This window comes from Giraffa tippelskirchi, chromosome 10, assembly GCF_054371585.1.
Source record: "Giraffa tippelskirchi isolate mGirTip1 chromosome 10, T2T-mGirTip1v1.2.pri, whole genome shotgun sequence".
Classification (NCBI taxonomy): domain Eukaryota; kingdom Metazoa; phylum Chordata; class Mammalia; order Artiodactyla; family Giraffidae; genus Giraffa; species Giraffa tippelskirchi.
Genome location: NC_137284.1, coordinates 89,270,450 through 89,294,089, shown reverse-complemented (window position 1 = coordinate 89,294,089; position 23,640 = coordinate 89,270,450). Strand labels below are relative to the sequence as shown.

General features: G+C 38.3%; 1 protein-coding gene across 4 annotated transcripts in view; it reads right to left on the bottom strand.

Annotated features, from left to right (window-relative positions):
• MAGI2 (membrane associated guanylate kinase, WW and PDZ domain containing 2) overlaps window positions 1-23,640 on the bottom strand; it is a 1,446,920-nt gene that overhangs the window by 109,679 nt on the left and 1,313,601 nt on the right. For all 4 annotated transcript variants that reach the window (XR_014067178.1, XM_081535656.1, XM_081535657.1 and 1 more), the window contains 2 exons: window positions 15,848-16,067; window positions 15,298-15,441 (listed from right to left, as the gene is read on the bottom strand). Coding sequence is in view for 3 of the 4 variants with exons in the window: in XM_081535656.1 (XP_081391782.1) it covers window positions 15,298-15,441; window positions 15,848-16,067 (364 nt within the window). In the remaining variant the exon portion in view is untranslated. The remainder of the gene's footprint in view (window positions 1-15,297; window positions 15,442-15,847; window positions 16,068-23,640) is intronic.

The window sequence follows — 23,640 nt, the reverse complement described above, 5'->3', positions numbered from 1 at the left end:
TAGTAGAAAAGAGGAATCTATACTCACAAATCCTCCTCTCATTGAAGAGGCAAGTAAAATGTGTTTGTCAGATCATAGCAGTGGTTTGTAAATGTTCTCATTCTTTTCCATAGGCAAAAAAAAAAAAAAAAGAATAATTAAAATGCAAAGATTCTCCTAACTTCCAATTTATTCAATTTCTTCTGTGTCTTTCCCCACCAAGATGCAATCCTAACACTAACCCTTTGATTCCTTATCAAATCTTTAACTAGCCCTCATGGGTAGCTACTTTTGAAATGGTTCAAAGTTGGGCATCCCATAGAAGAAGAAACGGGGCAGAGAAACTGGAGCCTCCCCGCGTGGGACACTGAGCCTTAAATAATTGACAATGGAGTCTGGAGCCAGTGAGCTGGCTCCGGTGTCTATGGCTCCTTCTCTAATCAAGGCAATGCTCTCCCTCATTCCTGAAAGGAGCTCGCATAGCACATTTAACAGTGTTCGTAGGTCAGAGTCTGAAAATAGAAAGGTAATGGATTTGATCTTTGGGAGGGGTTTTTCTGTTTTTTTCATAAAAGGCATGGAGCAGAATCAAACAATAAAGGGAAAGCCTCACGTTTGCAGATGATCTGAAGGGTGATTCAGAGTGACGGCTGATGGGCGACTGAGTGATAAGGGCTGTGATGACATGTAAAGGCTCACAATTCATGCAGGATAAGCTTTCTGTGTTTACTGAGTGTCAGCACCCGAAGGTGATGAAACATAGGGTAGGTGATCTTTGCAAGGCAGGGTTCCTGAAATGATCTACCTGAGCCCAGACAACTGCTTTGATTCTCCAGTTGGACCGCTTTATTCCTCTCTTAAGCACTTGTTATCTCTCTTCTCTCATGCTCTCGATTTTATCAACCCCTTTCCTTATTTATCTGCATTGACCTGATAGGAACTCAGCTCTGCAGTTGGAATATTCTGCCAAGCTCTGCTTTTCCCATCATTCAGCCAACTGCACTGCTCTCCTGTGGACCTTTTCTAATAGGCTCCAGCACACCTGTCTTGTAACCCTTTATTCTGTCATGTTTTGCATACCTCATGCTTTTGAGGTTCTTCATTATTTCCTGTTTGACCTTATTTTACCTTATTTTCCACTCTTACCTTGTCATTCCCATTTGCTGATAAGGAGTTTACAGATGAGGAAGCCAAGACATGAACTGTCATGTAATTTAAGATTAAGGGTATTTGAATAATATTAGGCACAGTAAGATTTTACATATAGCATCTCCCTGACACTGCAAAATCTGTAATAATTAAACATAGCCTCAAAACAATGGTGCATTTACAATGAGGCACTAGGGCATAAGAAGCTCATCATGAGTTAGACTGAATTTGCCCTGTGTATTCATATACTTAGTTATCTATGAAATCCCACAGCCTGGTCCATCAGGTGCCTTTGTGGTAATGTACTTAATGTTAGGTAGTTAGAACAGGAAAAAGGAGCCCAGAATGGCAGTGACTAAAAGACAAGGAAGGGAAAAACTTGTAAAAATAGAACAAAGGAAGGTCCCAGGAAGACCAGAGTGAGGACCACAGGTAAAACAAACAGCACTCCTGGCTAGCCTAATTTACATAGGGCAGGCCCAGGGGGAGGAGAAAAAAACATATAAAAAGAGGAGACAAAATTGGGCCGGAGGCCTCTCTTCTTTTCGTGTCTTTTGTGTCGGCATGCCTTCATGCCTCGAGGATGTATTTTCCTTTATTTTATAAATAAAACTGGGCTGTAACACAGAGCTGTAACACTGGTCCATCAGTCGTTTCAAATTTTTGTTGCAATGAGACAGAATCGAGGAAATTACAAACTCCCCCAAAACTTTGTGAGCTTGCTTGTTGTATCCTGCACTTCAAAGGCTTCTGTTCATGCATTCATTCAGCAGTAAATGTTTACTGAGCATTCACCATGTGTCAGGCATAGGGGTACAATGGGGAGCACAGAGCAACGTGGCTCCTGCTCCCACAGAGCTTATATTCTAGAGAAACAAACATCATAACATAATCACACATAAATGTAAAACGAGCAGCAGGAAAGATGTTATGAAGCAACCTGTGACAGGCAGATCTGACCTGATCAGAGAGGGGAGAAGAGAAGCCTTCTCTGGGGATGAGATGCTTGAGCTGGGATGAGAAGGACAAGGAGGAGACAATCTGGTAAAGAGGAGAGGGAAGCATGTGAACTATCAGAGACTGAGAGAGCCTGGTTGTCAGCTGCGTGGAAAACAGGGGAGCCAAGGTGAGCTGAGCTGGGGAGGGAGGCAGGGCTGGAACATGCAGGGCATGGGCAGCCTTGGGTGGGTCTGATCTTTACCCTGAAAGAAATGGGGTGCCACTGAAGGTTTTCAAGCACTGGGCAGATAGACCAGATTTGCATTTTCAAAACGAGCCACTTTATCTAATAGACAGGGGGAGGGGGAAGGTAAATACATATTGATTTTTATTTCAAAGCTTTCATGGCCTCTTGATCTCCACATTTACTTAAAAAAAATGCATTCTGTATCTCCAGCTTAGACTACTGAGTATTTTGATTGAAGCATAAGCCTTGAGGGGAAGGAGAAAGAGAAAGAACAGATGGAAACACAGGAGTATTGAAGCAGGCACTTTCCCCTTCCTGGAAAATATTTTCCCATTTTACAGATGAATAAAATTGATTCTATTAAATAATGTATGGGATATGTGGACATGCTATCATTCTATGAGTTGCTAAGGTTGATTCAACTGGTCATGCTGGCTAGGAGGACACTTTTTCCCCCATGTGTGTACCCCTGAAGCTGCCCACAGGAGGCCTGGTTGGAACTATAGAAACAGCTGTATGATGGGGTAACTTGTCCAAGGTCAGAGCTAGACAGGCAGTGAGTTGTTGAGCCAGTGTTTGAATATCAGGTCTTCCAAGATCCTGCCATTTTTGGTACCCCATATTTCCTGATAAGGGAGGAGTAGACAGAGGAAGAAGGAAAGGGACCAACATAGGGAGTGGCCTAAGAAGTCACTAAGACAGATAAGAACTTCCCTCTAAGCCAGCCTTCAAGGTAAGGATGAAACTGAGTGAATTTAAGTGACAATGAAAGTATCTTAGATTAGATGATTAAAAATAAATGAAGTGAATGTAGTTCTTCACAGACATATGTCAATTATCTGAGATAGAATCTTCAAGACAGACCCATGGATGGGTGTATCTCACTGTTTTTAACCTTTTTCCTCCTGTGGGGAAATTCTGTGTGAGAGAGTCTCTTGTTGCTAAGGGAGACAGATTCTTTGCTTTGTTTCTCTAGACTTAAGGGCATATTCATTCAAGACAGTATGTCATGCTACTCAAACTCAACAGCAGGATGCGAGCTATATATGAAAAAGGCTCCTCTCCAGATTCAGGCAGCTACGCAGGCCCATGCATTCACAGCCTAGACAAACAATACTGGTGCATGGAAGACAAGGTTGGGTTCTTCTGCATGGTCAGCAGGAATCTGCACCCTACTAAACACTGCCCCTCTCAGAACTGATTTCTCTAGGATCTGGCAGGAGATGACAAACACAAAATCATTTTGGGCCATCAAAATAAGTTTTCTAGGAGTGAAAACCATCTTTAAAATTTCAAGTACAAAGAGGAGGCAGAAGATCAAAATTTTCCCAAGATTTTCCTCACCATGCACAATACTGAAACATTTTGAGAAGTCCTGCATTCGCTTCTCCTAAAAGTTACACCAGTAATACTGGAGTAAGAAAAAAACAAGAGTTCTAGTTACATCAGCATACTACTGGCTGACTGCACTGGTTCCCCAGACCCTGGGTCTCCAGAATAGGAGCTGCTTCCCCATCCCTGCCCTCAGCCATTCTGCCTCCCCTTTGCTTTAGGATCTGTTTACAATAGATGACAGAAATGGGGTAGCTGTGAACCCCATACCTTCTGGAGACTTGTTTGGCTTGTGCAGGTTTTTTAAATGAAAATTTTTTTCAAGTCTAGTTAATTCTTAAGAATACAGATTTTTGCTTTCTCCTGAAAGTTTGAAGACTTAGAAGGAGGAAGACAGTATTCCCACAGATTCACAGTTGGCCTTGGCAGTGGAGGTTGCTCCTTAGGAAGGCCAAGGGCCCTGTGTTCTTCACTTGTTCTGTTCCCTGCCTGGTTCCTGCAGGCAGTGAGTCTGTGACCACCCCTAAGCTTGGTGAGACTGTGGGCCAAGCAGAGCTGCTGGAGTGCTGAGGAGGCAAAGCATGGCTGGGGGTGAGGAGGGAGCCATGCTTCTCTCTGCCCAGAACCCAGCACAGTGCACATCACAGGGGCTGGACCCCTTGGGGCCACCCGAGGGCCAAGCTATGGAGGTCTCAGCAGGGCTGGAGCAAGAACGCATCAGTGGCTATCTGGGCAGAGGACAGTGGAACTGGAGTTGGAGAAGAAGACAGGCTACAGAATGACTGTAGCTGGCACATGTAGGGTACCCTCTGGGGTTCTTACATAGAGACACTGAGAGGGAGATTAATTGCCAGTTCTAAGACAGGAGATAGTTTTAGCAACCATAATTTGGTCAGTAAGGATATATGTGACATAAACTTGCTTCTAGCAAAATGCTGGGTTAGATACCCCAAATTACCATTGCTGAACAGGAAAGAAACTAAAAAATCTTCTGATGCCAAAAACAAAGTGAATGTAGGTAGGACTCTTAGGAGGCAAACAAATGCCAAATGGAGTTTTACCTTTTTCTGGGAAACCTATTTCCATTTTGATGGATGGGCATCAGGAATGGAAAATACAGCTTGGAACTATAAATGAGGAGTTAAATAGGAGATACCTGCATAAACTGGAAACCCAAAGACTTATTCAAAGTAAGGTAAAAAGAACAAAAAGAGTGAGACAGAAAAGGAACAGAATAAACAATATGATCAAATAAAATTATTAGTAATCAAAATTAATGTAAATTGACTATTAATGATTTAGTGAAGAAGACATATTGTTTAAAAAATACAAAAATAGCTACATAGACCAGAGAAACACATAAAATATAAGGACACAGAAAGTTGAGAGCAAAGGATAGAAGACATACCAGATAAGGAAAACTAGTGTACTTACTAATATCAGACAAAACAGCCTTGAAAGTAAAAAGCACTGACAGAGATGTGACAGGTTGCTGGATATGATAAAAGATTAAATTCATCTGGAAAATATAACAAATATCTGAGTACCAAATAACCCAGTAAACATAAAGTAAAGCTTGACAGATCAAAGAAAAATGTACAAGATTTTTAACAAAAAAAAGTTTAAAGCACCTAGTTCAATATTTAACATATCAGATAGACAGAAATTATTGAGAATATAGAATATTTGAATAACATAATACCTAAGCTTTATCCAATAAACACAGCTATAGAATATTTCACTCAGTAATTACATAATGCACATTCTTTTCAAGCACATATGGATCATATAAAAAACCCGAATACACGTAAGCTCGAAGAGTAAGCCACAAAAAATTTGAAAGACTGAAATCATATAGAATATATTCTCTTATGGCAATGGAATTGCACTAGAAATCAAGAAGAGACAACTAACCAAAAAATGCCCATACTCTTAGGAACAAAAACCAAACACACCTTCTACATAATCCATGCATGAAAAAAGAAACAGTGGAATGGGTCATAGTGGAAATCAGAATATATTTAGAACTTAAAAAAATGAGCATACAATATATTGAAACTATAGCCTTAAATTTTTACATTATTAATAGAACTAAAGAAAACTTCAGAACTACTGATCTAAGCATTCAACTTAAGGAACAAGGAAAATAAGAACAGAGTTGACCCAAAGAAAATGGAGGCATGGAAATATCAAATATAAAAATAAATGAATAAGCCAGAGAACAAATTTGTAAGCTGATTCTTTAAAAGAATAAAAAAATGGCCAAATCCCCTGACATGATTAACAAAAACAGAAAGAATACACACATAAGCAATAGTCAGAAAAAGGAGAAGGGAACATAAACATAAATCTTTAAATATTAAAAATATAATAAGATAAAATTATAGAAACTTTGAAAACTAAGATGAAATAAGTAAATTATCAGAAAAAAAAATGATCAAAATTGACCTAAGAAGAAACAGAGAATCTGAAGAATACTCTAATTATTATAGAAACATAATGTGGTTTAAAATTTTCACACAAAGAAGATATACTAGACCTGGATGGATTTACAGGTTCGTTCTACCAAACATTCAAGGACAATTCTCAACTTACACAAGCTTTTCCAGATAACAACAATGATGACAATAACAAAAGCAATTATTCTTTCTCACTTAATAAGACTGCTGCTGCTGCTGCTAAGTCGCTTCAGTTGTGTCTGACTCTGTGCTACCCCAGAGACAGCAGCCCACCAGGCTCCACCGTCCCTGGGATTCTCCAGGCAAGAAAACTGGAGTGGGCTGCCATTGCCTTCTCCACTTAATAAGGCTAGTATAACACTAATGTTGAAATTATTGAACAACACTTCAAGAAAAGAAAATTACAGGCTAATCTTACTTAAGAATATAGCTGCAAATAAAAAAAAAAATAAAAAAAAATTAAAAAAAAAAAAGAATATAGCTGCAAAAAGCTTAAAGGAAATAACATAAAATTGAATTGAATGATGCATCAAAAAGATTATCATGAATAAATATAGCTTATCTGAGGAAATCAAGAATGATTTAACATAAAATTCCATTAATATATGAATAATATTCTTAATTATATTAATTAGCATATTAAAAGGAAAATATTATATGCTTTCTGTGGATGTACAAATAGTTCACAAAGTTCAACATGTATTAATAGTTATCTAGCAAACTAGTAACAGAATGGAGTATTCTTTTTTTTTAATTTATTTTTAATTGGAAGATAATTGCTTTAAGATGTTGTGTTGATTTCTGCCATACAACAATGTCAATCAGCCTTGAGTATACATATATCCCCTCCCTCTTGAACCTCCACACCTCCCCACCCCCCACCCTGCCCTTGTAGATTGTCGCAGAGCACCAGGTTGAGCTGCCTGTGCTGTATAGCAACTTCCCACTAACTAGCTATTTTAATATGGAAATGTATATGCTTCAATGCTACTTTCTCAATTGGTCCTGTTGTGTTTACAAGTCTGTGCTCTGGGTCTGTGTCTCTATTTCTATCCAGCAAATAGGTTCATCAGTATCATTTTTCTAGATTCCATATATATGCATTAATATATGATATTTTTCTCCTGACTTACTTCTCTCTGTATAACAGGCTTTAGGTTTAATCACCTCAGTTTAACTGACTCACATTTGTTCCTTTTTAAGGCTGAGTAATATTCCATTGTATATATGTACCAAAACTTCCTTATTCATAGAATGAAACATTCTTAATTGATAATGGTTATTTATATAAATTCATTTAACATTATGCTTAATGGTGAAAGCATTCCCTTTAAGATTAGAAATAAAATATGAGTGCTTGTTTGACCACTTCTATTTAGCATCATACTGAAAACCAAGTGAATAAATATATAAAATAATAAAAATAAATAAAATGACTTAAAAGAAAGACAGAAAATTTGAGTTTCTTGTAGAAAATCTAGAGGAAGTTACAGATAAGTTATTTGAATTAATACAAACTTAGTAATTTTGTATGATACAATTGATCAATGTACAGAAATCAATTGTTTTTCTTTTCATTGGTGCAGTTAATTTCAATATCACATTAAAATATAAAAGTATTAAGAAAATGTGCAAATGCTTAGAATCAATCTGTCAAAATTATGGAAAATACTATGAAACTTTAAGCACTTTATAGAAAATCAAAATAAATAGATTATATCATGCTCACAGATAGAAAGAGTCAATATTATAAAGATACAAGGTTTTCCACTTTTATTTATAGATTCCAAGCAATTCCAATAAAAACCTCAATAGGACAAGAAACTGCTAAAATTTTATATGGAAGGGCTAAGATCCAAGAACATTCAAACACTCCTGAAGAATTAAGATGTATGTCTGGGGATGAGAGGATAGGAAGTTTCTCCATCAAAACTCAAGACTTATTAAAAGGTAGATAAGTATAGTATTGATGTAGGTACAGATAAACAGACCAGTAGGGTGGTATAAGGAATCTATAAACAGCCCATCGTATTTACTATGGAGCTGTCACTGCAGATTGCAGGGAAATGAGAGGATACCCAATAAGTGATGCTGTGACAGGTGGTTATCCATATGGAAAAACTGAAATTGGATTTCTTCCTTTTACCACACACAGAAATCAATTCTACCTAATTAAAGACAGATATGAAAAAGCAAAATTATAAGACTTTTAGAAGAAGATGTAGGGGGTCTTTAAGAATATGACTTAGGGAAAATCTAGGGAAAGATTTTTCAAAGATGACACAGACAGCAGAAATTATAAAAGAAAAGGCTGATTAAATCATTTACACTAAAATTAAGATCTTCTGTTTATGAAAGGGCATCATAATGAAAGTGAAACTACAAGCCATAAGGTGGAATAAGATATTTGCAACACATCAATCAATGAAAAACTATCATCAGGAACATATAAACACTTGGCTCAAAATCAATATGAAAAGAAGGAATGATTTAACAGAAGATGGGGTAAAGATATGAATAGGCATCTTTATTTGGGAGGAAGTAAAGTGCAATTAACCTAAGAAAAGAAAATAAATAGGAAATAAAGCCCAATAAACCTAAGAAAATAAAATAAATATTATTTGTCATCAAGAAATAGGTTTTTATTTGCATTTATATATCTTTTTCTACCTACCAGAATAAGAATTTTAAAAACCTGAAGTACAAGTCTTGTGAGGATGTAAAGTAAGAGAAACTTTCATACTGCTGGTATGAGTATAAATTTGCACAACCACCTAGGAAAATATCTTTGTATTATTTAGTTAAATATATGGTCTCCTAGGTATACAGTCTAGTCTAGAGAAAGTTGTGCATATGTGCAGCAGGAAGTATATACAAGGATAGGATTAGTTGCAAAAAAAAAAAAATTTGGAAAAAATCCAATGTTCACTAATACAGAAAACTTCAACTCTCCATTTATAGAGACTGTAGCATATTCATACCATGGAATAATTTACATCTTCATGCATCAACTTGGATGAGTGTTATGAACATAATGTATAAAAAGTAAACCACAAAGAAGAACATGTACAGTAAGATTCATTCATATAAAGTTCACTAAGTGTACAAAACTAAATGATATAGTTGAGAGGTACATACATGTGTGGTAAGACCAGAAGGAATGATAATATTTAGGATGCTGGTTACCTCTGGAGGCTGGAGAGTGGGAGGAGAACGGAATCATGGGAGACTGGAGGGTTCTGCTTTTTTTAAACTGGGATAAGGGCTCATGGGTGCTTGAATCATCGTTAGTGTTTATACTATTACATATGTTAGAAATGTTCTTCTGGTTTTATGTTTAATTAAACAATATAAAGTAGAATACTTTCTTTCTGTAGTCCCAGGCTAGCCATGTCTGGTCCACAGAAGGAGAGGTGATGAATTTAAGAGAAGCTGCCAGCAGGGAAGTTGCTTTTTCATTAAAAAAGAAAGAAAATGATGGGTAAGCAGTATCTTTTTCACACATTGTTCAGTCTTACAAATTTTAGTAGGTGATCCCAAGGCCCACTGCCGGTTGACTCTGTCACATATGAGTTTCAGGAAGAAGATAAACCATTTTATAAATAAGTTTATGCAATGCTAAGTAGGCACAGATAGCTACTATGCAGTTATTAAGGTGACGAAGCTAAAAGTGATAATATTTCTTTAAAATAAAATATTTTATGGAATAGGGAATGTATTATACTTTTATGGAAACAGGAAAATATTTTACCTTTTCAAGGTAAATATTCAAGGAAACATTTTACCTTTCAAACTTGATCTCTTTTCACATGTCTTCTAACTTGACTCTCAGATTTTTATTTAAGCACTATCTCTTCCCTCCAAAAGTCTCTTGATTTCTTAGATTCCTGCTTCACTGAGCTTCCCAGTAAATTACTTCATACATTCATTATTCTTTGCCTGTGTTTTCTATTTATACTCAGTTTTTAATTAGATTGTGTCCCTAAGAGCTTTGTATCAGAGATTTATTCATCAATTATGAACATTTTATCCCTCTAAACTTTATTGGATTCTTTTATAAACTTAAAAAATTATTCTTTTAAAAACAGATTATTAATATTTTCTAATCCTTTCTTAAAGTTTTCCTTGAAATCTGAATGTCATTTGTGTTTCTCTTCTGATGTCATCCTTCTTGAATGACTGAGGAAGAGCAATCAGACAAGATGATTATGTTTCTATTTCCCATTCCCCTTATTTTCTACATTTACATATTGTTTTGTGTGTTTAATTTTTATTACATAGTGTTAAAACATTAGCTAGTAATTAAAGTCAAAACTTGCTACTCTCTATGGAGCCTGGTGGGCTGCTGTCCATGGAGTCGCACAGAGTCGGACACGACTGAAGCAACTTAACATGCATGCACGCATTGGAGAAGGAAATGGCAGCCCACTCCAATATTCTTGCCTGGAGAATCCCAGGGACAGGGGAGCCTGGTGGGCTGCTGTCCATGGGGTCGCACAGAGTTGGACACGACTAAAGCGACTTAGCATGCATGCATGCATTTTTTTTAATAAAGTCAATATTTCATATAATTATGTTTCACATTGTTTTTCTTAGTGTTTATTCTAATTGCTCTATGCTATTCAAGTTCCACTTCATGACATATTCTCATGTATAAGTCTCTCAATAACGTAAGTCACTCATAAATTAATACCTCCCTTCTTTGTCTTAATAAGAAAAATCAATTCTACTTCCCAAAAAACTGCTCACACTCTCCCAACAACTCTATATGGTATTAATAGATATAATCCTTCCCGTTTCATAGGTACTGATGTTAAATAGTTGTTGTTGGTGGTTTAGTCGCTAAGTCGTGTCCGACTCTTGTGACCACATGAACTGTAGCCTGCCAGGCTCCTCTGTCCCTGGGATTCTCCAGGCTAGAATACTGGAGTGGGTTGCCATTTCCATCATGTTTGCTTATTTTGGAGATTGAGAGCAGGGCTTCGGGTTTAGAAGGGATTAAAATAGTTATATTTTTAGTAAATCTTTAAATTCATTTATTGTTATGCTTATATGTTTCTGATAAAGGGGTTTTTAGAACCTTTTTAAATAAGCATCAAGTTGATCTTCTGAAAAAAATTTTCTTATCCTCTCCCCTGTATCTAGACTTGCCTTGTAAATCTGACCCTCAGAAAGAGTCATTATTTTCCTCACTACTTTCTGATTGTGGTTTGCTTTTGGTACGTTCTCATATTTTGAAGGAATCCATTGATCTTATTAGGAAAAGTACTATCAGGATGCTTGCCTGATCTGACACTTGTTTCTTCAAGTTGAAAGAAAGTGTTTATTTAACCAAAAAATTGAGTAAGCGTATAATACTTTCCAAGGAAGAAAAAAAAAATCATGTTCTTTGCGAGTACTTAATCCATTTGAAAGTCAGACAGTCTAATTTGCCAAAGATCTCTGCTAAGATAACTGTCTCTGCTGCAGATGCCCAGAAAGACTAGAGTGAAATAATTCACCTGGGACCCACTTTTGGGATATGCCTACGTGTTTCTCACCAAATCCATGAGAGAACTCCTGAGAAGGGAAGATCTTTGGCATTTCTCTTGGATACCCAGGAGGTGACTCAGATGCCTAAGGACATTCTTTACAAATCCATATCTGTGCCATCATTTATTAGACTCTCCAGTATAAGAGGGAGGCTTTCACACTGGTGCTAGCCACCTTCTTTGACCCTCACTTTACCTGGCTTCTCTGTAATCTCAGCAAAGTCTTGTACTACTAAACTGGTACATACCACCCTGTCCTACAAGCAAGATCAACACAAAACACCCAGGAAAAGTCTCAGGTTCAGAGGCTAACACCTGTGCATTAACTCAGTGTTCAAAAGTAGTGTTACAGACCTAATCCTCAGGCACAGAAATTCATTAACTGTTACATGAAATGATTTTTCAGAATCACCCAGCTCTTGTGTAGTAATTCTGAGTTGGGAAGTTTTACTGTACTGAGTTTAATCTAAGACACCCTGCTATTACCAGATACTTCCTGACTTTCCCTTCTATTTCCGATCACAAAAAAGGTGGGGGCAGCTATACAGTGTGTTTCAAAATTACTCGATCACGAAGAGCATGTTTAGTCAATAATGCATAAGAATGAAGGTGAAGACATCACAATTAACAAGGAGAAACATGCCTGACTGGTTTAAAGGTTGGGAAAAACCTGTGCTAGCTTCTTGAACTTATTTTTAATGTAGCTCATGCACGTCTAGTTCACCTACTTTTCTCAGAGGTCTTGGAACTTTCTAAACCAAGCCATAATACCCATGGAAAGAGCAGCTGCCTTATAAGGATCATCTGCACAGATTTTTAATATATATATATATATATATATATATATATAAATATGAAGATCTTACCACTGTTGCCCAGATTCATATATACACAGATATACATCTGGACAACAATGGCATAAAGGGGGGATTTTACAGTAAGATGAAAAATGAATTCCTAATTACTTTTATTGTTAAATTCCCATATTGGTAACATTCCCATACGTTATCTAGTTTATGCATGATTTTAAAGTAATCAAACCACTGACTTGTGCAAATATTAACCTATCCCGTTCCTTGTTGAAATAATTTAAACATATCTATGAAATAAAGGTTATTGCTAATTAGTAAGTACTAATGAAGGTGGAAAAGATTAGCTTTAAGTGATTAAATTTGATATCAAACATGATAATAAAATCTGAATTAATTATGTGCTATGATCAAGAAGAATTGCTGATCTTTAATTTTGCAGATACAAAATATTTATCAAATTCAAAGTGGCTAATACAAGCACTTCTGAACTTACATGGTGAAGTACTTTCCTTCCCTGACATGGAGTTTGTCACCCTAGACAAGTTCTCTGTTGGTGCCATAAGAATCCATGAGTAAAAAAAAAACCCCAAATGTCTGAATATTAAGAACAACCATAACAGCAGATAAAAGTCATCCATTCATCCCTGACAAGTCCTAGCCTTATTTTAAAGATGGGAGATAAAATCAAGCAGTAAAAATCTGATCCACAGAATTTCTGTGACTCTCAAGTGACTTGTTTTCCTTGAGAATTAAATGTTAGAAATATATATGTATATAGTAGTACAAAATAAACACCCGTAATATCTAAAACTGGCCATAATAACTTCTTTTGGACAGCTTGTACACAGGAAGAATACGTTGCTTTATAAAAATGACACCAAAAATGAGGAAATATTGCTGATTTTTATAATCGTTGACAAGGAGTAAAAGTACCATTTTTTGAAACCCAGGTAGAAGACTCATTTTTATCACCTGCCAGAAAAAAAAAAAAAACAAACAGCTTTCATAAAATTGAGCACCTGTCTACAGAATTCTAAATCTGTGTTTACATGGATTTAGAGACCTGAGGTAAACCCGTGGAATAGGATGGAAAACTCCCTGGACAGGATCTAGGGGAAATGAACAGAGCCTGGGTCACACACATCCTCACTGTGCTGTACCGATGTCACCACAGCTTCCCTCTAGCTCAGTGGTTCTCAAACGTCACCTCGCGCCAGATTCATCAGGAGATGGATCACACGAACACAGCCTGGTGGCCTCAGTCCTAGAGTTTCTGATTCAGTGGCTCTGAGATGCGCATCCAGGAGATGCGGCTCCATGTCGTGTTGCTAACTAACATGTCTCCTCTGGGGGAAGCTGATGCCAGGGGACCACACGGCAGAGAACTACTGCTCTGGTTTAAATTCTATAAGAAAGAATATTCATTTTATGTAAGAGTGCTTCTATATTTAGGCTTCTATGCCTTGGGAGAACTGAATATATTGAAAAGTCAATTAGCCCATTTGTTATAAAATGTGGCCACCTTTTGGAGCCCACGACTCTAAAACCCACTCACGGGCTGGTGGTGGGGGCGATCCTCTCTCATGGAGCCCTGGTCACTTCACTCACACCTTCTGGGCTGCGTTGTGTCCACCGGCACTGTGAAGATTAATTTCATTCTATTGAACCACTTGTGAGTTCGCTTTGCAGTATGTTAAGAAAGTGCCCTTCTGTTTAGGGAAGCTGGGAGCCAAGAAACCAGGTAGAGACTGATCCTAAAATCACATGCAGAGGATGTTAAGAGGAGGTTGGGGCTAAATCAGGGCAGGGACTGTTCTTCTATGCAGTCAGCCTTGCCTGGGTTCAAACCCCCTGGAGACTCCCCAGTTGTCAGATTGTGAAGGGAGGGAGAAAAATAGACACATTTGCACTTTCTACTTTTGCACTGTGGATGATTCACTGACTCGAAAATGAGACTACAGAAATGGCAGACCTGGTGGCAGGAATAACAGATTCATTCCATTGCCAGGAGCAATTGGTTGGTGAAAACAGTAGAAAAATCTGAGGCTCTAGAACCCAAGAACCACAGCTTTTCTGTATTAACTTAAAGGGCAAGGAGGGAGGACAAGACCAATTCTAGATTTTACTTATTATAACTAACCTTTATTGTGTGCTTCCTGGATGACATTTTATAGAGACTGACTAATGTTCTATACTTCTATCAAGTGTTGCTTTGTACCCGTAGGAGAAGAATTAGTTATGCATCAGCTAGATGCCTCAAAGTAACTATTATATTAAAAACCTACCCTCAACTTATGCTCTAATTGGAAAATTTTTGGCTGCTACCATTTTAAGGGCAACATGTATCCAAGAAGCTTCATCCCCCTTTCTCCTGCTTCTTTCTGCCCACTATCAAACCCAAAGTCAGTCAACTCAAAAGAAATATTTTCAAAGAAACACAAAACCATGTGAAGAAAAAAGCATGACGCTAAAAATAAATTTCAAAAGATTCAATCTCAGATGAAAACTCAATCCTCAAACCACACAAAAGATTATGGAGCCACATTTGCATTTCAAGGTATCTCTTAGACTTGTTTACTTTGTCCATTTTCTTTAATTTGCTCTTTAGAGAAACATATACATAAACCACCATACTGAGAGTTGTCAATTAGAAACCATAAGAAAGAAAATGAGAGATAAGTCTTAAACAGTGTTTGGCTAAACCTTTAGAATACTGGACTGTGAAATGGGAAGAAGGCAACATGTACGTCAAGTCAGTTTGCTTAATAGTGGGCTTTAGCACTGCATCAATACCACAACAGGAGTTTCTTTCAGAATTAAGCAATTCTATAAAAAGAGAACATTCTTACCCTCATCCTTCCATTCCTTATTGCTGGCCCATCTTCTGCTAATCTCAGCACATACAAATCCATTTTGTACTCCCTTCCTCCACGAATGCTGAATCCAAATCCTTTGGCTCCTTTCTCCATGTCCACAGTGAAATAATCAAAATCCTTTGGAGTTGGGGAGAAAATGGAATAAACAATTGTTTAATATCAGAGACGCTTCTGCGGTCAGTCCCTCTGTTCTCCTCCCTCATAGTTACTGTAATCCAACTGACAAGATATCGTGAGAAGTAATCTGACTTCAAGACAAAATTCCAAAGGTTTGAGCAGATCAGAACAGTTTCCTTGGTCATTAAAAGAACTACTTCGTAGCTTGTGGACTTTAGTTCTTATCCATTTATGTGGAAAACATGTAACTACTGCACATAGGCCTCAGTGGTATTGTCTCTCTAAATTTTCTCATTCACTGCTGCTGAGCACCAAAAATATATGCACCAGAGTTGTGTGTGTGTGTGAGAATTATAGGTCTGCTGATTAGAAACATGAAATAAACGTAGTGGGGTCTTTGAGGTACCTGGGGCTGCCTGTAGTCTGAAAGAGGGAACTGCCTGGTGTCAGGGGAGTGCTGCCTGTAGTCCAGTAGTGGAGGCTGCCTGTAGTCCAAGGGTGGGGGCTGTGGGTAGTCCCCTCCTGGGGGTTGCCTGTAGTCCAGTGGAGGCTGCCTGTAGTCCGTGAATGGAGGCTGTCGGATGTCTGGTTTCACATCTTGCCTCGCTTTTACTTCTGACCTGTAACTAGATGAATGGAAATGATACTTGCTTTGGTATCTCAGGATTCTGAAGAGATTAGAATGATCTTAGGCCCTCCAAGCATGTACAGGCCACACCTTTTGGTGGTTCTTTTGCATATGCAGGTTTACAAGAAGATTAAATAAATGATAAGCATTATTTTAAAATCTTTGACAAAAGCCATATTATACACATTTCACTTGGCCACTTAAGAGATCAGAGTAAAAGGGATGGTCAATCAGAACTTTGTGAAAAAGGACTCATGGGCCACTTTCTTTGACTTGGCTATTTCAAAGCTGTGCCACTGCAGCTTACCTCACATACTTAACTATACATACCCAAACAGCAGTCTGTCTTAATATCAGTAAGCCCTTTGCATTTTTCTCTTTCTCTCTCTCTCACACACAGCATTTACTACTTCATGAAAACACAATTTAAGTGATCTCTAAATACCCTGTGCTGTGTACTTAGTCTCTTAGTCATGTCTGACTCTTTGTGACCCCATTGTAGACCACCAGGCTCCTCTGTCCACGGGGATTCTCCAGGCAAGAATACTGGAGAGGGTTGCCATGCCCTCCTCCAGGGTATCTTCCCAACTTAGGCATCGAACCCAGGTCTCCTGCACTGCAGGCTGATTATTTACCATCTGAGACACTAGTGAAGCCCTACAAATATCTAATTAAAGGTTAGTTTAACCTGTTAGCTTGGAGAATTTTGAGTATCTTCAGAGTTAAGGGAGTGAAAGTAAAGTATAATCACTAACTACAAATCAGGCAGAAAGTCACTGTTCAGTTCAGTTCAGTCACTCAGTCGTGTCCGATTCTCTGCAATGCCATGGACTGCAGCACACCAGGTCTCCCTGTCCATCACCAACTCCTGGTGTTTACTCAAACTTATGTCCATTGAGTTGGTGATGCCATCCAACCATCTCATCCTCTGTCGTCCCCTTCTCCTCCTGCCTTCAATCTTTCCCAGCATCAGGGTCTTTTCCAATGAGTCAGTTCTTCACATCAGGTGGCTGAAGTATCGGAGTTTCAGCTTCAACATCAGTCCTTCCAATGAATATTCAGGGATGATTTCCTTTAGGATGGACTGGTTGGATCTCCTTGCAGTTTAGGGGACTCTCAAGAGTCTTCTCCAACACCACAGTTCAAAAACATCAATTCTTCGGTGCTCAGCTTTCTTTATACTCCAACTCTCACATCCATACATGACTACTGGAAAAACCATAGCTTTGACTAGATGGACCTTTGTTGGCAAAGTAATGTCGCTGTTTTTTAATATGCTGTGTAGGTTGGTCATGGCTTTTTTTCCAAGGAGCAAGTGTCTTTTAATTTCATGGCTTCAGACAGCATCTGCTGTGATTCTGGAGCCCCCAAAAATAAAGTCTGCCACTGTTTCCACTGTCTCTCCATCTATTTGCCATGAAGTGATGGGACTGGATGCCATGATCTTTGTTTTCTGAATGTTGAACTTTAAGCCAACTTTTTCACTCTCCTCTTTCACTTTCATCAAGAGGCGCTTTAGTTCTTCTTACTTTCTGCATAAGGGGGTTATCATCTGCATATCTGAGGTTATTGATATTTCTCCCAGCAATCTTGACTCCAGCTTGTGCTTCTTCCATCCCAGCGTTTCTCATGATGTACTCTGCATATAAGTTAAATAAGCAGTGTGACAATGTACTCCTTTCCCGATTTGTAACTAGTCTGTTGTTGCATGTCCAGTTCTAACTGTTGTTTCCTGACCTGCATACAGATTTCTCAGGAGGCAAGTCAGGAGGTCTGGTATTCCCATCTATTGAAGAATTTTCCACAGTTTGCTGTGATCCACATAGTCAAAGGCTTTGGCATAGTCAATAAAGCAGAAATAGATGTTTTTCTGGAACTCTCTTGCTTTTTCGATGATCCAGCAGATGTTGGCAATTTGATCTCTGGTTCCTCTGCCTTTTCTAAAACCAGCTTGAACATCTGGAAGTTCACAGTTCATGTACTGTTGAAGCCTGGCTTGGAGAATTTTGAGCATGTGTGAGATGAATGCAATTGTATGGTAGTTTGAACATTCTTTGGCATTGCCTTTCTTTGGGATTGGAACGAAAACTGACCTTTTCCACTCCTGTGGCCACTGCTGAGTTTTCCAGATTTGCTGGCATATCGAGTGCAGCACTTTCACAGCATCATCTTTCAGGATTTGAAATAGCTCAACTGGATTCCATCACCTCCACTAGCTTTGTTTGTAGTGATGCTTCCTAAGGCCCACTTGACTTCACATTCCAGGATGTCTGGCTCTAGGTGAGTGATCACACTGTCGTGATTATCTGAGTCGTGAAGATCTTTTTTGTACAGTTCTTCTGTGTATTCTTGCAATCTCTTCTTAATATCTTCTACTTCTGTTAGGTCCATACCATTTCTGCCCTTTATTGAGCCCGTCTTTGCATGAAATGTTCCTTTGGTATCTCTAATTTTCTTGACGAGATCTCTAGTCTTTCCCATTCTATTGTTTTCCTCTATTTCTTTGCACTAATCACTGAGAAAGGCTTTCTTATCTCTCCTTGCTATTCTTTGGAACTCTGCATTCAAATGGATCATTTGAAAGTCACAGGGTCATTGCTAAAAGTAGAAATATATTACAGAGAGACTTAAATACTAGACTATAACTCTTGGGCCTAGTATCAGATACTATCATGGTTATTAGAAAGGCAAAAATGTTTATGTATAAAATTTGTGTTATTCTTATTTCTAGATATTATTTCTTGTTTCTAAGTATTAATACATACAGAGGCCAAAACTAGTTTTTTAGTTCTGCTTTATAGATCCAAGTTGCTCTAAAATGAGGGGTTTCCAGGTCCCAAAAGGGCTAAAGCAGTCAATGCCTACCATTATGGGATCATTAATAAGATAAAGCAAAAAATTATTACCATGTGTAGAGGCTACTGAACTCTATAGTTCACTCCCAATTGCCAGAACAGTGTTCTACATAATGAACTACTTAGGGATATAGGTTGATTAAAAAATACATTCTGTATAATAATAATTTTATCTAGAGTTAATATGGAGGATTTGTGATAATATTTAGCAACAAGGAAAAACACAAATATCTCAGGAAAATGGGTTCAAAATCAGTAGAATTTTTACCCCTCACCATCTAAGACTAGATGAGTTCTGGTTTTATTTGGTTTTTACCGACTTATGGTCTGATGAGTGTTAAACATTTTAAAGAATGACTCACCTGAACAACTGCCATTAGTGTAATCTAAGATTTGTTGAGGACACACTGACAGTAAATGGCAATAGGTGTGTTTTTATTTGAGGCTCGAAGGGGGTTAGCAATGCAGTTATTTTAATAAAGGGTTAAGTAGTTCCCATTAGTTACTTAACTAACAGAAGTGACACTTTCCTTTTATAAGATGCATAATTCAGGCTTTGCTTTATACTTCAGCAAGCTGTCCACTCACCTACTGAGAGTGTGCATGCTGAGAACATAATTATTTAAAAGACGCTTTGAAAAAGACACTTAACTATGCAAATGCATGAATTAAACAAAATGAATTAGACTGTGACATTCATTGGCGAGAGTCGGTTCCTTTCTAGAAATCATTTGCTTGGTTGTTTTGATGTCACATTGTTTTAAGCTACAGCACAGTCACTTTATTTTCATTATCTCTGTGGTACTGGTATGAAATATCCATTATGAGCTTCCTTTCCAACCAGATGTGTCATGAAGTACAGTAAAAGAGGGTGAAATGTTGAGTCTCCCCAGAGCCTAGAAATAGGGACAGTTAGAACCTGTAATAGCTGTCATCCAAGCCTGCCTCTCAGCACTCAAATTTCATTCAGCAGTGCCATGCATCAGGATTTTACATTGAACAACACACTGAAGAATTCTCTAATAAGAAAAATACACAAATTTTTATGAGCATTGTTAACTTTTAAGTGAATGATATACTAGTTAGGGCAACAGTTGTTACTCTGAATTTGTGAAATAGTTTGTTTTAAGGAAAATTCAGGATTATTATGATTATTTTTCAAAGTCTCTTAAGAGTTCAGTTCAGTTGCACAGTCATGTCTGACTCTTTGCGACACCATGGACTGCAGCACGCCAGGCTTCCCTGTCTATCACCAGCTCCTGGAGCTTGCTAAAACTCATGTCCATTGAGTCGGTGATGCTATTCAACCATCTCATCCTCTGTCATCCCCTTCACCTCCTGCCTTCAATCTTTCCCAGCATCAGGGTCTTTTCCAATGAGTCAGTCAGGTGGCTGAAGTATTGGAGTTTCAGCTTTAGCATCAGTCCTTCCAATGAATATTCAGGATTGATTTCCTTTTAGGATGGACTGGTTGGATCCCCTTGCAGTCCAAGGGACTCTCTAGAGTCTTCTCCAACACCACAGTTGAAAAGCATCAGTTCTTCAGCGCTCAGCTTTCTTTATAGTCCAACTCTCACATCCAAACATGCCTATTAGAAAAACCATAGCGTTGACTAGATGGACCTTCATTGGCAAGTAATGTCTCTGCTTTTTAATATGCTGTCTAGGTTGGTCATAGCTTTTCTTCCAAGGAGCAAGAGTCTTTTAATTTCATGGCTGCAATCACCATCTGCAGTGATTTTGGAGCTCCCAAAATAAAGTCTGTCACTGTTTCCATTGTTTCCCCATCTATTTGCCATGAAGTGATGGGACCAGATGCCATGATCTTAGTTTTCTGAATGTTGAGCTTTAAGTCAACTTTTTCACTCTCCTCTTTCACTTTCATCAAGAAGTTCTTTAATTCGTCCTCACTTTCTGCCGTAACGGTGGTGTCATCTGCATATCTGAGGTTACTGATATTTCTCTTACTGATGGTAGCTCCCTTACTTATGAAAGGATAACCTTTGTAGGTTGTATATTAATATAACTCTTTGTAGCTACTAATTACATTATTAAAGAGACTTTAGAGATGATAAAACCATATTGCTAATGGTAAATTCTAGGAGAATTTTATGGTATAAGTTCCAGAATCAAAAAACACTGCTCATGTGGTAGGGGATATTATAGTGGGATTTTGCCTCACGTGAGCCTTTCAAGAATTGCTTCCAGCCTTCAGCATCGAGTGTACAAAGTCTCTGAAAGAAGTCAATTTCTAATGCTTTCCACTGACCTTGATATTTAAAACATGTAAATAATGATTGCTTTTGCTAGGAAGGTGAACTCTGCTATTTATACTTAGTTTTTGAATAAATTACACAGGGATCTTTGTTGTTTTCAAAAAATGCTTCTCCTTGAACAATGTTTTGCTTATGTTCATATCAAAATTATTTTGTTTCCTGAGCACACACCAAAAGGATGTTAAGAGAGAAGTGAACAGAGGTGTGCAGCGTGTCAGGAGAAAACCAATTCAAAAGTAAATAAGACAGGATAAAATATTCACTTCTTCTAACTCATGTAAGAAAACTTGCAAGCAGATTGTCATTTTATTTTATCTCACTTTAACATGGAAACTGGCTCAATTTGACATGTAGGTGGGCACTTGTACAAACGAACTAATGGGAAAATCATACTGTGCTTGGCATACAAGTTGCCTTGCAGACATCTGTAGCCTGATCTAGAAAAAGGCAGAGTTTCTCTCTGATATCATGAACATCTTGAAATGAAGCTAGAAAAATGGTTCTAGAAAAAACGGTTCTGTAAAATTTTGGAATTATTTCATTCATTTGGAAAAGATCCACCTACTAGCAATCAAAAAGTTAAGCCAGGAAACGTGAGTCTCAGGAAAAGGGCCCTAGAATTGGAATGGGCACGTTCCAGACATTTAATATTACTAAAGCAAAAACAGCTAAGAATCCTGGGTAAATCTGCTAGTAATCTATAAAATAAATTGGATCAATCTGTTAATCCCAGAGTTAGGAAGTATTTTATCCTGAAGTTAGGCAAAAAACAAACAAAACCATCCAAAGGCTGCTGTTTCTGTGACAGGGGCTGAGTCCCTGTTGTAACTAGTAGCTGATGGGGACAGGGTAGTGGCCTCTCCCCAGTGCCATTCTCCCCGCTGAACTATTACATTCCAGCGATGAGATTACCCACCCCCGGGCCAGAAGCAGAGCCTGATTCCAGCAAAGTCTAATCCACAAAGGGAAGATGGAATTGTGTCTGGGAAGCTAATTGACAGAGGCAGATCCAAGAAGCAGCAGCATCTGAAGCCGGCTCAGGAACTGCAGGAGCACTTGGGTCCCTCCTCCCGAGTCTAAAATGAATCCCTGGGAAAGTCAGTGTGATCTGTCCAAAGCACACACGGTGAAAGCAAGCACATCGGGGACTTATTACCGAGGCACCCAGGACATACTCCTCTCATGGACTTTTGGATTCTTGCCTCTGTATCATTTACCTTTTGGGGCTTAGCCTTTGTTCTTCTCTGGACTATATTAAAACCATAAACAGCAGAGGACAACAGACATTTACTTCTCTAAGAAAGGAAATGGGAGAAATCAGAATAGGACTGGGCTTCATGGCAAGAACACTTGTGGCACAGGGAAAATATTTGTTTTGCAACATTCTGAGTGATAAACCTGGAGAGTTCTGGGACTCAAAAACTGGATCTTACTTCATCTTCACTAACAGGGGAGGCAGGAGATGGGTAGCAGATGTTCAGAAAACATTAGAATCATGAAAAGGACCAGTGAGGGTTTTGTTTTCAGAGATATTTTTGTGGGTTGTTCTATTTTTCTCCTTTGAAAGGGTGAAAACAACATGGGAACATGTCCTTATCTCTTTCTTTAATGGCTCCACCTAACTCAGGCTCACGGTTACACACAAGTCTCAATAGAAAGACAGCATTGATTTTCTATGGCATCCTTTTATTCTGGAAGTTCATAGCACCTGATCACATTTGTTCATGATGTGAAATGGAAGGATTTCATTAGACAGTGGATAGGTGGACATAAGGTAAAATGCAGTGAAAACACTAACTTATATTCATGCTCACAAATTCTTCAGATTTCCCCCTCCATGCCACCGTTATTCTCTGGGCCATCAGCAGCTTGGTGGACATAGTGGCCACATCTAACCACATTCTCATCTTGATCAGCCTCCAGTCTGCTCTCTAAGGGGCCAACTGAGAGATAGTCTTGCAAAGCTAATCTAAGGATGTCGGTCCTAAGCTTAAAATCTTCCAAAAACCTCTTCACTACACTTAAGATAAAGATCAGAATCTATAACATGCCTAAAGGACTCTTTAGGGTGGGTCCCCACCACCCATGCTCCCGCTCCCTCACCCCCTACAGTGGCCTGATTTCCTCCCTCATGCTTGCATGCTCCCTCCTGCCAAAGGCCCTTACTATATGCTACTGAACACTGTATATATTACTCTCTTTAATGTGTTCTTCAGCTAGTTAACCCCTTACTTATCTGCAATCATGCACTGTTTACTCAGGAAAGCTTCTCTCTCTCTCTCTTTTTTTTTAATTAGCTTATTTTCTGTTTTTTTAACTTTACACTATTGTATTTGTTTTGCCATACATTGACATGAATCCACCATGGGTGCACATGTTTTCCCCCTCCAGAACCCCCTTTCCACCTCCCTCCCCATCCCATCCCTCCAGGTCATCCCGG